This window comes from Patagioenas fasciata, chromosome 1 (assembly GCF_037038585.1).
Source record: "Patagioenas fasciata isolate bPatFas1 chromosome 1, bPatFas1.hap1, whole genome shotgun sequence".
Taxonomy (NCBI): Eukaryota; Metazoa; Chordata; class Aves; order Columbiformes; family Columbidae; genus Patagioenas; species Patagioenas fasciata.
In genome coordinates, this window is record NC_092520.1 from 24,656,146 (window position 1) to 24,668,468 (window position 12,323).

Here is a 12,323-nt window from a genome sequence, read left to right on the forward strand (position 1 = left end):
GTTTATGCTATCTAGCAGGTTTAACCCTTAAACTAGCAAGAATTAGGAAAGTTTTTTTCTTGTCACCCATCTAGAGAACCTAAGACTGCTGCTGCCGTCCACCCAGCTCATCTTCTGGTGGAGTTGTTCAAACCAACCTCCCGCCTTCTGGCTGAGCCTTGAACCCAGCTCTTCATCCACCTCTTCTCCTGCACCACGGGCTGGTTACACCGATAAAAGGAGCTGTAAAGGTGCTCAGGGTCATCACTCAAATCACACTGCAGAAATAATTTCAGCCGCTTGATACCCATTACTTCAGGCTTCCATAGGCCCGTCTGCCTGGACAGAAACATTGTGTTAAAGCAGCTCAACTTTTTGCTAGAGCATGGCAGAAGGGATGAGCACCGTCTGTGCCTTTAGTCAAACCAGTTTAACACTACAGAGCGAACCTAGAAAGCAGGTGGCTGCAAGTGCAGCTCCCTTCAGGACCAACTTGAGGTAAACCATAAAATCACTACAGCTTCATTTGGCATTTAAAAAATCAGAACTACCACTTACTATCATTCAAGTTCTCTCCAAACCAATCTGTTTTGTTTAGAACAGGAAAAGCCTTTTCTTTGCCCTTACATCACGCACTTACGTGCAGGTCAAAGCCCCAGGAACTGCTCTTCCTTTCAACAGCAACAGCAGTGCTGTCCAGTTCCCTTGTCAGGAACTGCTGCCTCAACAGCTGCAATTTCACTAATTCAAGCAAAAGTATCAGCAATAACTGACTTCAGCTTAAGTAATCTTGTAGTCGCCAAGTCTGACCTACCAGTGCTGAGAACGAGGTGCAGATTCAACCAAGAGGGTTATTTAACTGCAGGAGCATCGCAGGGGACCACAGCCAGGGAAGAGCAACAACTCCCAGCAGCTCTTACGTTAAAAAGAAGAATAATCTACCTATGGTATTCTCCCACAGAAATAGTGGGTTTGTTTCAAAAGTTTTCTAGAAGACACAAGTGAAGATTTCAGTCCAACAGGTGTCCAAGCTCATCTGATACACAAGCATGCACCAACTGCTGATGAGAAAGCGGTGGCTGCCCTGGAGCGCTCTGGAGGCTTCAGTGCAACTCCTGGCCACCACCAGCCCCTGCACAGGGGCACCGTGGGCTCTTCTGCTCAGAAAGCAGAAGCTGTAACGATTATATTACCGACCCTCTTCAGCCTTGAGCACACTCCGTTTGTTACCAGTGTGCTAACCCCAAAGATAAAAGCAAACACCGTGCCCGGCTGCTGGGTACACGCGCGCTACTCCTCTTTTACCATCAGCGGAACCCTCTCGGTTACCACTGTCAGCATCGGGCATCGAGAACAAAGGCACGAGATCACAGGGATCTCAACAAGTACATTTGTTTCAAGAACAAGAAACGTGTCTACTTTCCTGATGACCTGGGAAAACAAAAAAGCCCTTCAGCACAGAAAACTTATTTGTAATCAGTTATGAGCATCCAAACGGGTAACACCCAGTTTAATCTCTCCTAAGATTCCTCTATGGAGACCTGGTGGACAGCATCGTTCTTCTGTTTGAAACAAAGCAGGAATGCACAGATCTGAAACACCAATACACACACACACAAAAAAAAACCCCTTAGGATATTAAGTGAGCCATTTAACTAAGTATTTAAAACCTCTGCAATTATTAGTTTATTAGTATCATCCAGGATTCAGATGTTCAATATTTCTCCTGAAGTTATACATAAATGCAAATTGAAATAAGAATCTGAAAGTCAAAATTGTATAACAAAACAATACTCCATCACAAAAGCGTGTAAAATTACAAGAATGCTTTTTTTTTTTCTTTTTTCTTAGACACTGGCACTTAAGAGAACCATAATTTTGTAACCACAAAATTGCCAAATTGTCCCCCAAACTGGTAAGCAGGTATATGTGAAAATTGTTAACAGTTGCCAGCACTTGAAGTTTTACTGAATATGCAAAAAACCCCTTAGCTTTGGTTTTGGAAGAGAACTATATTTGACCAAATTAGACATTGTTGGTATACCATAAACATTTCGCTTTTTAATGCAAAATTTAATAAAATGTACTTTTCCATACAGCTATATTTAACTTAAAAATGGGCAAACATCGAGAGTGCGGTATAAAACCTAACAGGAAAAATACATCTTATCTCATTTTCAATTTGAGACAATATACAACTTTGTTTAAAGGGCTAAAACTAGAATTTCAAGAATACAAATATGAATTTACATAGATTTAACAAATAATAATGGTACCATTTATAGAAATCTTAGAAAGAAAAATCATTTCTCATGGGCCATTTGCTACCAGGAGAGTTTCATGGTATAAAGCCCGTGGCCATCACCAGACCCATCACCAAAAAATAGTATGGTAATTTCATGCTTTTTAACTTTACACATTTTAGGTACGCTCATCGCTTGCAAGTGTTCAGAGACTTACAAATACAACGTCCATTACACAGTAACGGAGTCACACCTGTAAATTTCCCTACACCGGATGGACATACGCTCTTCCTATGGGTCCTTCTAGGACAATATTTAACGTTCCCTCCCTCCCCGCCCCCCCGAAGTTATTTCATTTCTGAAAAACTGAACTCTATACTTCTCAACTCTCCAAGACTGGTAAACTCATGCAACTCAATAGAATATTACATTTCACAAAATTCTGAACAAATATCAGTTTGCTGAGATTGAATTTTTTTGTTTTGTTTCCAGTTACGGAAGAATATTCTTTCACCATATGCCTATATATTTCTTACCCTATCATGATTATGCAGGGTATGCAGATCAAAGCTTTGTTTATCAGCTGGTTATATGAAAGATGAAAACTGTAATATTCCCGTGATCCCAAACGGGCATTCAATAAAGCAAAAGATGAGTTCCCCTCAAAAAAAAAACAAAAAAAAGAGAAAAGAAAAAGTATGATTTTTCAAGGGCACCTATTAAAAGGACAACAATACTAATAAAAAAATTGTATTTACTTAGAAGCATTCAGAATGTCAACAAAACAGCTGCAACTTTTTTTTCCTTTTTGCAATTACAGAGTGGTATTCAGTTAACAGAACAACAATTATTTTTATGATGCATCGGAGACAACTGAAGATGAAAACGAAACTACATCCCCGCATGTAACTAATTTGTGCTGTGCACCAACAAGAACCTGCTTTAAAACTCCCATGCCAATTTACAACCCCCACACTGTACCAGGCAAGGTTAGTGGCCGTTGCGATACCACTAAGGACAGGGCTATCTAAAGACACATTCGGTAGTGTGTTAACTATACAAAAAAAGAGACACTGTACAGTTTAAAAACAAATCTTACACAGCCTTACATTTCAATTTTGTTTTCTTTAAAAGGAGTGAGTTGTGTACAGGGGGGTTAAATGCTTTATAGACAAGAAAGAAGTTGCTCTAAAAGAGACTTATTCATCATCATCATCATCTTCATCCTCCTCCTCTTCCTCCTCTTCATCATCTTCCTCCTCTTCATCTTCGTCCTCATCTTCCTCCTCCTCCTTCTTCTTCTTGCTCTTCTCAGCCTTGGCAACTACTTTTTTGCCTGCATCAACCTTCCCTTTGGCCCGGTATGCAGCAATATCCTTGGAGGAGAAAAGCAGGAAGAATCTCTCAAAGATTTAACCAGCCAAGAGCTCCGAGCAGCTGCCAAACGGGACTTGGGAAACCAGAGCCACCCAGGTGTCTGCCCTTTCTCCACACCCACCGGGGCAGGACCAGGAGCCGCTGCTTCAGTCACGAGGTTAACTGAGGCCAAAGGAAGGGGAACCCTCCGACACAGAAACGATACCGGTGCGCTGGAACACGTGCCTTACAGCCGTTGAGGAATCTCCACTGTTATGCTTTTGGGAACAGGCTGGGAAAGCTGCTGCTTGGGATGGCAAAGGTGCAGCTGAGCCCACTATCCCACACGGAAGGGAAGTAGGGAGACCTCTTAAGGTCCCGTTCTAGTCCTACCCTCTACAATGCCTCAAGAAACGAACAGGAAAATCCTTCTTGGAGGCACAAAACTGTAAATAGCTATCCAAAACACATTACAATGACATGGTCTAGTATCTGCAATGTTATGGCTCAGCAAAGAGCAACTATACAGAATTCTGCCTAACTGAAGTTTACAAAATAAAAGGTATAAGAACTTGATTAAAGGGTAGACAGTGCCACCTTCTGCATGCAATAAATTTATTCTAGTGGTTTATAATGTACAAAATTCAATTCCTATTATAGGGAAGTCAAAACTCTACCTGGAAGACCAAGCCAAAAAACGGTTAGACTTTCTGACTTTGTGCCAAAATTGTAAAAACAATTACATCACAGAACTGATCTACAAGACTGAACATCCCAGCTATAGAGAAAACACCAACACCTTTACACAGATAGTCCAAATCTTCAAATATTCCTCACCCAGTAAACATTACACCACTCATCTTACAGTGCCCTCAGACTCCCTTAAGGCTTAGCATGAGGTTTTTAGAAGCATATACTGAGATCACTGCACCTTAAAACCCCATTTGTAAGCTTAAGAAATAAAGACAATTCTAATGAAGATTAAAATATGTGAAACTAAAGATTAATAATTCTACCCTTAAAAAGTCTCTGATGAGTTGCCTTGTCTGCATGTACAAACAATTACCATGTTGAAGAGTTGAAGCTGCACACGAAGGAGAATATAGGACAGTTTCTAGACCTGTGGTTCCTCTCCAACACACAATTAAACTTGAAGGGGCCACGTTGCTCACTACGATGCTACAATTTTTAAGTGGTTTTGTTTGTCCGCAGTAGAAATACCCAAAGGAAAGTCATGGCACACGAATGGATATAGGTGGTATACGTCAGCTACAGGTGGTGGCTGACCCATTGTCAAGCACCATCAGGTTAGGCCAACATGCATCCCCTCCTCTCTTTCCTTGGATTGGGATGGGAACCTGCCTCTGGAAATAGAAATGCATGCAAGGCTACTTTGTGTGCACAACACAGTTCTACAGTTCTGGTCATGATGGTGGGATTTAGCTTTAATAATTCAAGAAACTGTGTGACATTACCCTAATAATAATTTTTTAAAAGCACCTATGTGTACCAGTTATCCTAATGTTCAGGGATGCTCAGACACCCCTCCAAAATTAGGGAGAAACAATTTATTCTTTACTGGTGTTACTTAATACTATCAACTTAACTCAGATGCTGCTGTGACCTATTGTTTTAATAACAATATGGACACCATGGTACCTACCAAACCATCATTGATGGTCCTGAATTACAGATGAACACAAGTAGTTCAAAACAAAAGACTCCAATTTAGCATTACAGTAATAAACCATATACCCCGTTCTGTCATAACTTCCAACAAATGTAACGAAATTTGTCATTATCTTACTGTAATTTGCAACGTCAGGTATCAGAGTACACGAGAAGAGAAAAAACATCTATATTGAGGCTTGACCTCCCCAAATCATTTCTATAAATGTCAATGTTACCTTTTCATACTTCTCCTTCAGCTTGGCAGCCTTCTTTTCATAAGGCTGTTTATCATCTGCAGCCGTGTTGTTCCACATCTCTCCCAGTTTCTTTGCGACATCGCCGATGGAAAGACCAGGATGTTCTCCTTTGATTTTTGGACGAAACTCAGAGCAAAACAAGAAAAAAGCCGAACTACAGAAGGAAAAGAAGATAAGATTATTTCAATTTTAGGCCTAAGTATAAAGAAAAGTTTTGTGACCTTTGTTACTTTTTCTTAAGAGCATTTTGGGAAAGCACCTAAAAGTGAGAAAACATTATTCAGTTCTAGTATTTTTGATTGTAATTAAACGAGTTGAAAAACTTAACACATCCACATCTCTTAAGTAATGCCGCACATCTCGTCCCAGTTTCGGCGGGACCCCCCCGAAGGGCAAATTTTATCTACCATATGCAGGGAAAATCTTAAAAAAAAGAGAATGAGTGAATGATCCCAGGGGAGCTAATGTTATGTCAGATCTGTTAAAGGTAGAGAAGATGTGATATTTGTTATGAAGATTAGGATTTTCAGCCCAAATATGAACATTCACTTGCACAGGAACTACCCAATTCCCTTCAGCATTAGCTCCATTTAAAACACACAACCTATTACTACAAAGTACTTGTGTCTAGTACCAGATGAACCTGAAATCAGCAGTCTTTACAAAGTGGTTTAAGTCTTAATTCTCCAAGCTGTTTTTCGTGCAAGATCATCCCTCTAACCTGTTCTGCACAAAAGCCTCTTAATTTTAAATGAACTGCCAATCAAAAATTCTGCTCAAGCCAACAGGTGGGGAAAGCAGGGCCTGAAATATTTTACAGTCATTTTACCCTAGAATTACCCTCTTAACGGAAATTGGGGGGATGAATCAGCTGCAACTGCATGTTGCAGATTTTTGCATCCACTTCCAAAGGCTGACATTATTTCAACTTAGATAAAGAGGGTCAGCCTGAAACCACAAACCTGTAATTCATAACTAGTATTTCAACCTATATTTATGCCACTCGTCAGAAAAATCAGTCTTTTACTTCTGAAGCTCCTAAACCTGGATAAAATTATACACTCCAGTGTGATGGTCCCAAACAACACATGCTAACTACAAATTTACTTACGGAGGCCTCTTAGGTGCATTTGGATCCTTGAACTTCTTTTTTGTTTCCCCCTTAGGTGGTACATAGTTTTTCATTTCTTTTTCATAACGAAGCTTGTCAGCCTTTGCCATATCTTCAAACTTTCCCTTCTCCTTAGAAGACATAGTCTGGAAGGTAATTAGGCTCATAAGATCATAGAACATCTCAAGTTGGAAGAGACTCATAAGGATCAAAACAGTATTTTAAGATTCAGAAGCATATCCAAGTCCATTCCAAACTTTCAGTTAGGGAAGGTAAAGGTAAGAACAACGGGTAATCACCACTAATGTTACAACTGCACTGCCTACTTAACTAAAACCTGAACTTTCAATTAAGTAATTTACAGTTTCAAACAGTATTTCACACAAAGTAATCATTTAACGTTTTGTGGTGGTTTTTTTCAGTGGTTAGTCCTACCTTCCACCGTTCTGAGCATTTTTTTGAGAACTCTGAAAAGTTCACTGAAGCATCTGGATGTTTCTTCTTGTGCTCCTCCCGGCAGGTTTGCACAAAGAAGGCGTACGAAGACATTTTACCTCTCGGCTTCTTGGGATCACCTTTGCCCATTTTTGATGATTTTCTGTAACAAAGTGAAAAAAGACACCTTTAAAGCTTTTACTTTTAACAAGCCCGCATGGGAAGCAAGCGATGACAAGGATCATGCCGAACAAGACCCATCAGAGCGCTATCCGAAATCATACAACGGAAACAAGTTTCTCTTCTGGAAAACTTACTGAAGATTTCTGCCATAGCTGTTTGAGGTAATTTGGACACAAACAACCTGAAACCTAAAAGATCTTTAAAACGTGCAGTTCTGGTCTCCTGCAAACAAAAATGCCCCTTCCAAGCAACGTGAAAGCAACTACAAGCGCCTCAATGCAGAGAAGACTGCACTCTTTTGATTACTGCTAGTGTATCAATCCTATGCTTGGAAGGGATAAATTATATTGAAAGAAAGGGGAAAAAGTACATGAGTATCCTGTCTCCACTGGCTTTATAGGTTAGTCATTTTTTCTTCCTAAAGCTCATATTTTTATCTCCCTCACCTGTAGGCCTTGGATATTCATTTGCAAAAGATACATTAATTATTCTTGCACACCATGTATTATCACTGTCCTTTAAGTGTACTGCAAAAACCTATTCTCTCTTTGGATGTATACCTAGAAATACAGAAATGAAACACCACACTCAGTCAAACATGTTATAACCAAGCCAGGAACGCTTAAAGTATGACATTTACATACGACTAGCAGAGCTGTGCTCAGTGCGAGGACTATCTCAGTCTTTCAGGGACTGAAAGGGAATGAAAAATACCTTCCTGGAACTTTCACACCCAAGTCAGACATTCAGAGTATTTCTTCATAGCTCCCTGGAAAAAGCCACTTGCACCCTGACAAACTCTGCTCTTCAGCAGAAATTAAAATGAGGAAAAAAAAAAAAAAAAAGGAAAAAAAAAGAAGAGAGCGCACACACTGCCTGCCCATATTGCCACAGAAGCAGCATTTCCTATCGGTTTGGCGGATAGACAGAAACAGATTTCTGCTCTGTGACTAAACACGTCCGGTTTGAAGTTTCTATCGAGTAAACAAGAGCGCTGCAGCAGCAGGAGCCGCTCCTGCCCGCCCTGCCATGGAGACGCTTCCAGCGCCGGCCGGCACCCGGGGCTCGCCCAGCGAGGGGAAGGCGGCGAGGCCATGCCGGGCAGGGTGTTCCAGAGGCTGGGGTGACTGCGGGAAGGGTTCGGCGCTGTGAACACGAGCTGGCGTTTAAAAAGCTCCTTCCCACCATTTTGGACCTTTCCCCTGTGAGTGGGGGGAAACTAAACTTCACAAATCCCCCAAGAGAGCTGCGAGGCTAAAGGAGTGACGGTGGGAGAATGGGGTAAAAAAAAAAAAAAAAAAGTCCCGTTGCGAGAGCAAAGCTGTGTAAGTTTTATTTTGTACACACATGAAGGCTCGCAGCCAGCGGGCAGCCAGCACATGCCCAGGAGCCGAGCAACGCGGCTGCGGCCTGCCCAGGCGGCGACCCCCGGTTCCGGCCACCGCTCGCAGCCCGGGGACAAAGCGCCGTCCCGGCCGCCGTCCCCGTCCCCCCGCGGCGGGGCGCGCCGACCCCCGGCCTGCCCCGCTCCCCGCCGCCATGAGGCCTCGCCGGCGCGGCCTGCCCGTTCGCGCGGTGTGCGCCGCCGCAGCGGCGGTGTCGGCGGGAGCGGCCGCCATGGCGCAGGCTCCTGGCGGAGGAGGTCACCCGCCACTGAGGCTCCTTCCATTTTGTGCGCTGAGGAGAGCCAGCCGCACCCCCCACCCCCCGCCACCACACCCCCGCAGCCCGGCGGGCGGGGCAGCGAGCCCAGGCCCCGGGACCCCCGCCGAGGGGCCGCGGCGGGGCCAGGCGGCCACCCCCGGCCCACGGGGGCGCGGCGGCGGCAGCGGCGGGAAGGCGCGGAATGGCCGCTGCTGGCGTCGCCCGCGCCCGCCGCCGCGCATAGAACATGGCTCCTTCCTCCCTTCCCTTCCCTTTGTGTGAGCGCGCCCGCTACCCTGGCGCACACGCTCAGCCATTGCAAGCCGGGGGAGGGCGGGCGGGAGACGGGGGGAGGTGGGTGGGTGCGGGGGGGTGGGGGGGACCGGCGCGCTTCCAGCGCCCGCCCGAGCCCCGGCAGAACGGGCAGAGCCCCGGCGGGGACCCCTGCTCGCTCCTGTGCCCGGCCGACTAGCACGGCCCGTCGGCCGTGGGCCCCGCGCCCGGACGAGCGGCGGTGGTTGGAAAAAAAAAGTTCCCCCGAACTGCGCCCCCGCCCGCCCGAGCGCCTCTCTGCTCCGCCGCCGCTCGCCTTGTTTTCTCGCTCGCGGCTCCCGTCAGCCATGTTACAGCCGGGCGGCCGCGGGGCCAGCGGCTCCTCGGCCCGCGCCCCGCTGCCCCCGCGCTCCGTGCGACCCCGACGGCAGCCAGCAGCACGGCACGGGCCGCCCGGAGACCCCTCCGCCTCACCACGCCTGTGCCCGCCGGCTGCCCCGCCGCCGCAGGGATGGCTACGGCGAGGCACCGTAAGCTGCTTACAGCGGGGAACGGCGCGGCCCGCGCCTCCCGCCACGGGCGACCCCCGGCCACTCGCCCCTCGCTCAGGCGGGCTCATTCGTTCGTCCCTCTCCCTCCCGCCACCCCGCTCCTGAAGTCGCCCGTCGCCCGCGCCCCCGACGCCCCCGCCCCACCCCGGCCGGGGGGCTCGCCGACCGGGAAGGGTCTCACAGGCGCAGCCCTGCTCCCCTTTGTGTGCCGGTGCCCGAGCCGGCAGTAACCCGCGCGCCGCGGCCAAGCAGCAGCGACGGCACGGCGGGCAGCGCCGGCTCGCTGCCCGGCTGCGAGCGAGCGGGCGAGCGCGCCCGGCCGGCCCAGTGGCTCCCGGTGCATACTCACCCGTGTCAGAATCAGCACACAGCCCTCACTCGGCCCCGAGCCCCAGAGACGGAGCCCCAGAGACGCTACCCCGGCCGCCCGCCCGGCCCCAGCGCTGCCTGAGTCCCTGTGTAGCCCGCTGCACCGCAATGGCTGTGAGAGCGGGATCGATACGCAGCCTCCTCACACTCTCAGCGCTGGTAACATTACTCTCAACACAGCCCCGTCCCCATTGGCTGCCGCCAAGCCAGCCGCCGCGCCGATTGGCCGAGGCTCTTCCATTGTCCTGACCAGAGAGCTCAGCCGATTGGCCGCGGCGCGGGACACGTCACTGAGGATTGAAAGGGCGCGCAAATATAAAAGTGAGTGGAGGGAGCCGGGCGGCGGCGGGATGTAGAGTTCCGAGGCGGCGGCTCGGCGCCGCGCCGCCGCCTGCCAGCAGTGCAGGCCACCACCGCTCCGCCCGTAGCTGCGGCGGCCTCCACCGCCCCCAGGGCCGCCCCCCGCCCGGCTTCCGCCACCGAGAGGGGAACACAGCGAGTTCGCCGGCGCCGCGGGCGCTCCCGTGATGCCCCGGCAGCGCTGCTGCCCCCCAACCCCGTGCGGCCCCTCCCTGCTGGGCTGCACCGCCCCATTTCACAGATGCGGAAACTGAGGCGGGGGCTCGGGTCGGACTGGGGCTCGGAGGGGCGAGCCCGCGTTTTCCGGCTCCTCTTGCCCGGCTTCAGCCCTCGCACGGCGCTGTATGGCACCCAGGCGCTGCCTTCTGCTGCTGCGGCGGCGTGCGGGGTTCTGCTTGCGCGCACTGCGTTATCTGGCTGCTTGCGATGTCCTTTTTGCAGAAATGGGTAAATTATCTGTAAGAACGAGAATCAGAAGGTCTTGGCTCTCTTCACAACCCCCTGGGTGAGAAGGAGCAGGCTGGGATGGCAGGGCAGCCCCTCAGTTCTCAGCGCTTTTGGAATGATGCCCCATGTGCCAGCTTGGGCACCCCTGTGCAGGGGCAAAGTCGGGAATCTGGGCCACATCTCACCTGCTCTTCGTTGCTTCTCCTCTCTCTGCTTTTTTTATAGTCAGTTACACTGTACGAATCATCTATAGAGGACTACTGAATGGAAGGAATACCCCTTTACACCTGCTTTGCTGTTTACACCTACTTTACTGGTGCAAACAACCCTGGGAGTAGCGCTGTTGTGACAAATCAAAAATTGCTGACCTGCCCTGCAAGGCGTTACCAGTGCGCTTACCAAGGTTACAGAACCTTGAATGAGGGGAGCTATATACAGGTGTACATATTAAAAACTGTTCTGACCTTACAACCTTTGTTACCACTGGCAAAGTGAGTAGCAAGTAACATTAGGACATGGTCTGTATGATCCTTAGTGTTTTGTAGGCTGCCTAAATGTGAAAATAGGACAAATCCTTCTGAAACTTCATGTATGGCAGAAGATTTTAAGAGGGCATGATGATCAAGTACATTGTCAAAATCGCCTATTTACACATGAAAATTTGTGACTAACAATAACATTAAAAGTATTATCATCTGACAAGATAAAATAATTGATAAAGTCTCTGTTTTCTTTGGTGGGACCGTGGCTAACAGCATTCAGTAGCAGGAATTAACTACAGTGAAAAGTGACTCCTAGGAAGTTGTGCTTAAGGTCCCAAGCAAAACCAACCTCTAAATCCAAGAATAGTAACACCATGTACCTTTCCATTTAGCCCAACACTGCTTGCTTAGATCTTACTAAGAGAGAAACTTAGAGAATAACCGCCTATTAACTTTAGGCCCATGCAAATGGAAAGCTGTATGCATACCGAGAATTTTAAAAAGCCCCAAACCCACATCTTAAAGTCATAATTGTACCAGTTTCCACTGCAGCCAGGCCTAAGTTCAATAAACTAGCTTCCTCTTTCTTTAGATACAAATGTGATCAAAAAGAAACCTATGTAATTATACTAGTACTAACTCACCGCAGACTCTTTTTATGCTGGGATGGCTCACTTCTCTACTTGCTTGTCTCCATGTGAGGTGGATTGAATCATTTTAATTGTGTCAGTAGAGGAGCTGTGGTAAAACCCTGTGAAGATGCACCCAAGTGGTCACTTCATGTGGTTTGTCTCTGGGAATTAAGCCACAGAAGAGGCTACAAGAACTTGGCTTTGCCAAAGACTTACTGTTCGATGATCCTCGGAGAAACCTTTGTGCTCGTTCTTCCTTCTGTAAGCGGGGTGGTATTTCTAAAATCTTTATAAGACAACGTTGCCACCTAAGTAAGTCTGAAATGAGCA

The 12,323-nt window shown here is 47.5% G+C and overlaps 1 protein-coding gene across 1 annotated transcript; it reads right to left on the bottom strand.

The window, feature by feature from the left end:
• Positions 1-1,641: 1,641 nt before the first annotated feature.
• Positions 1,642-10,231, bottom strand: HMGB1 (high mobility group box 1). Its single transcript, XM_065830148.2, has 5 exons — positions 10,053-10,231; positions 7,053-7,215; positions 6,618-6,763; positions 5,486-5,660; positions 1,642-3,598 (listed from the first exon to the last, which is right to left on the bottom strand). The coding sequence occupies exons 2-5, from the start codon at positions 7,200-7,202 to the stop codon at positions 3,422-3,424; spliced, it is 648 nt and encodes a 215-aa protein (XP_065686220.1). The 5' UTR covers positions 7,203-7,215; positions 10,053-10,231; the 3' UTR covers positions 1,642-3,421.
• Between the last annotated feature and the right edge of the window lie 2,092 nt (positions 10,232-12,323).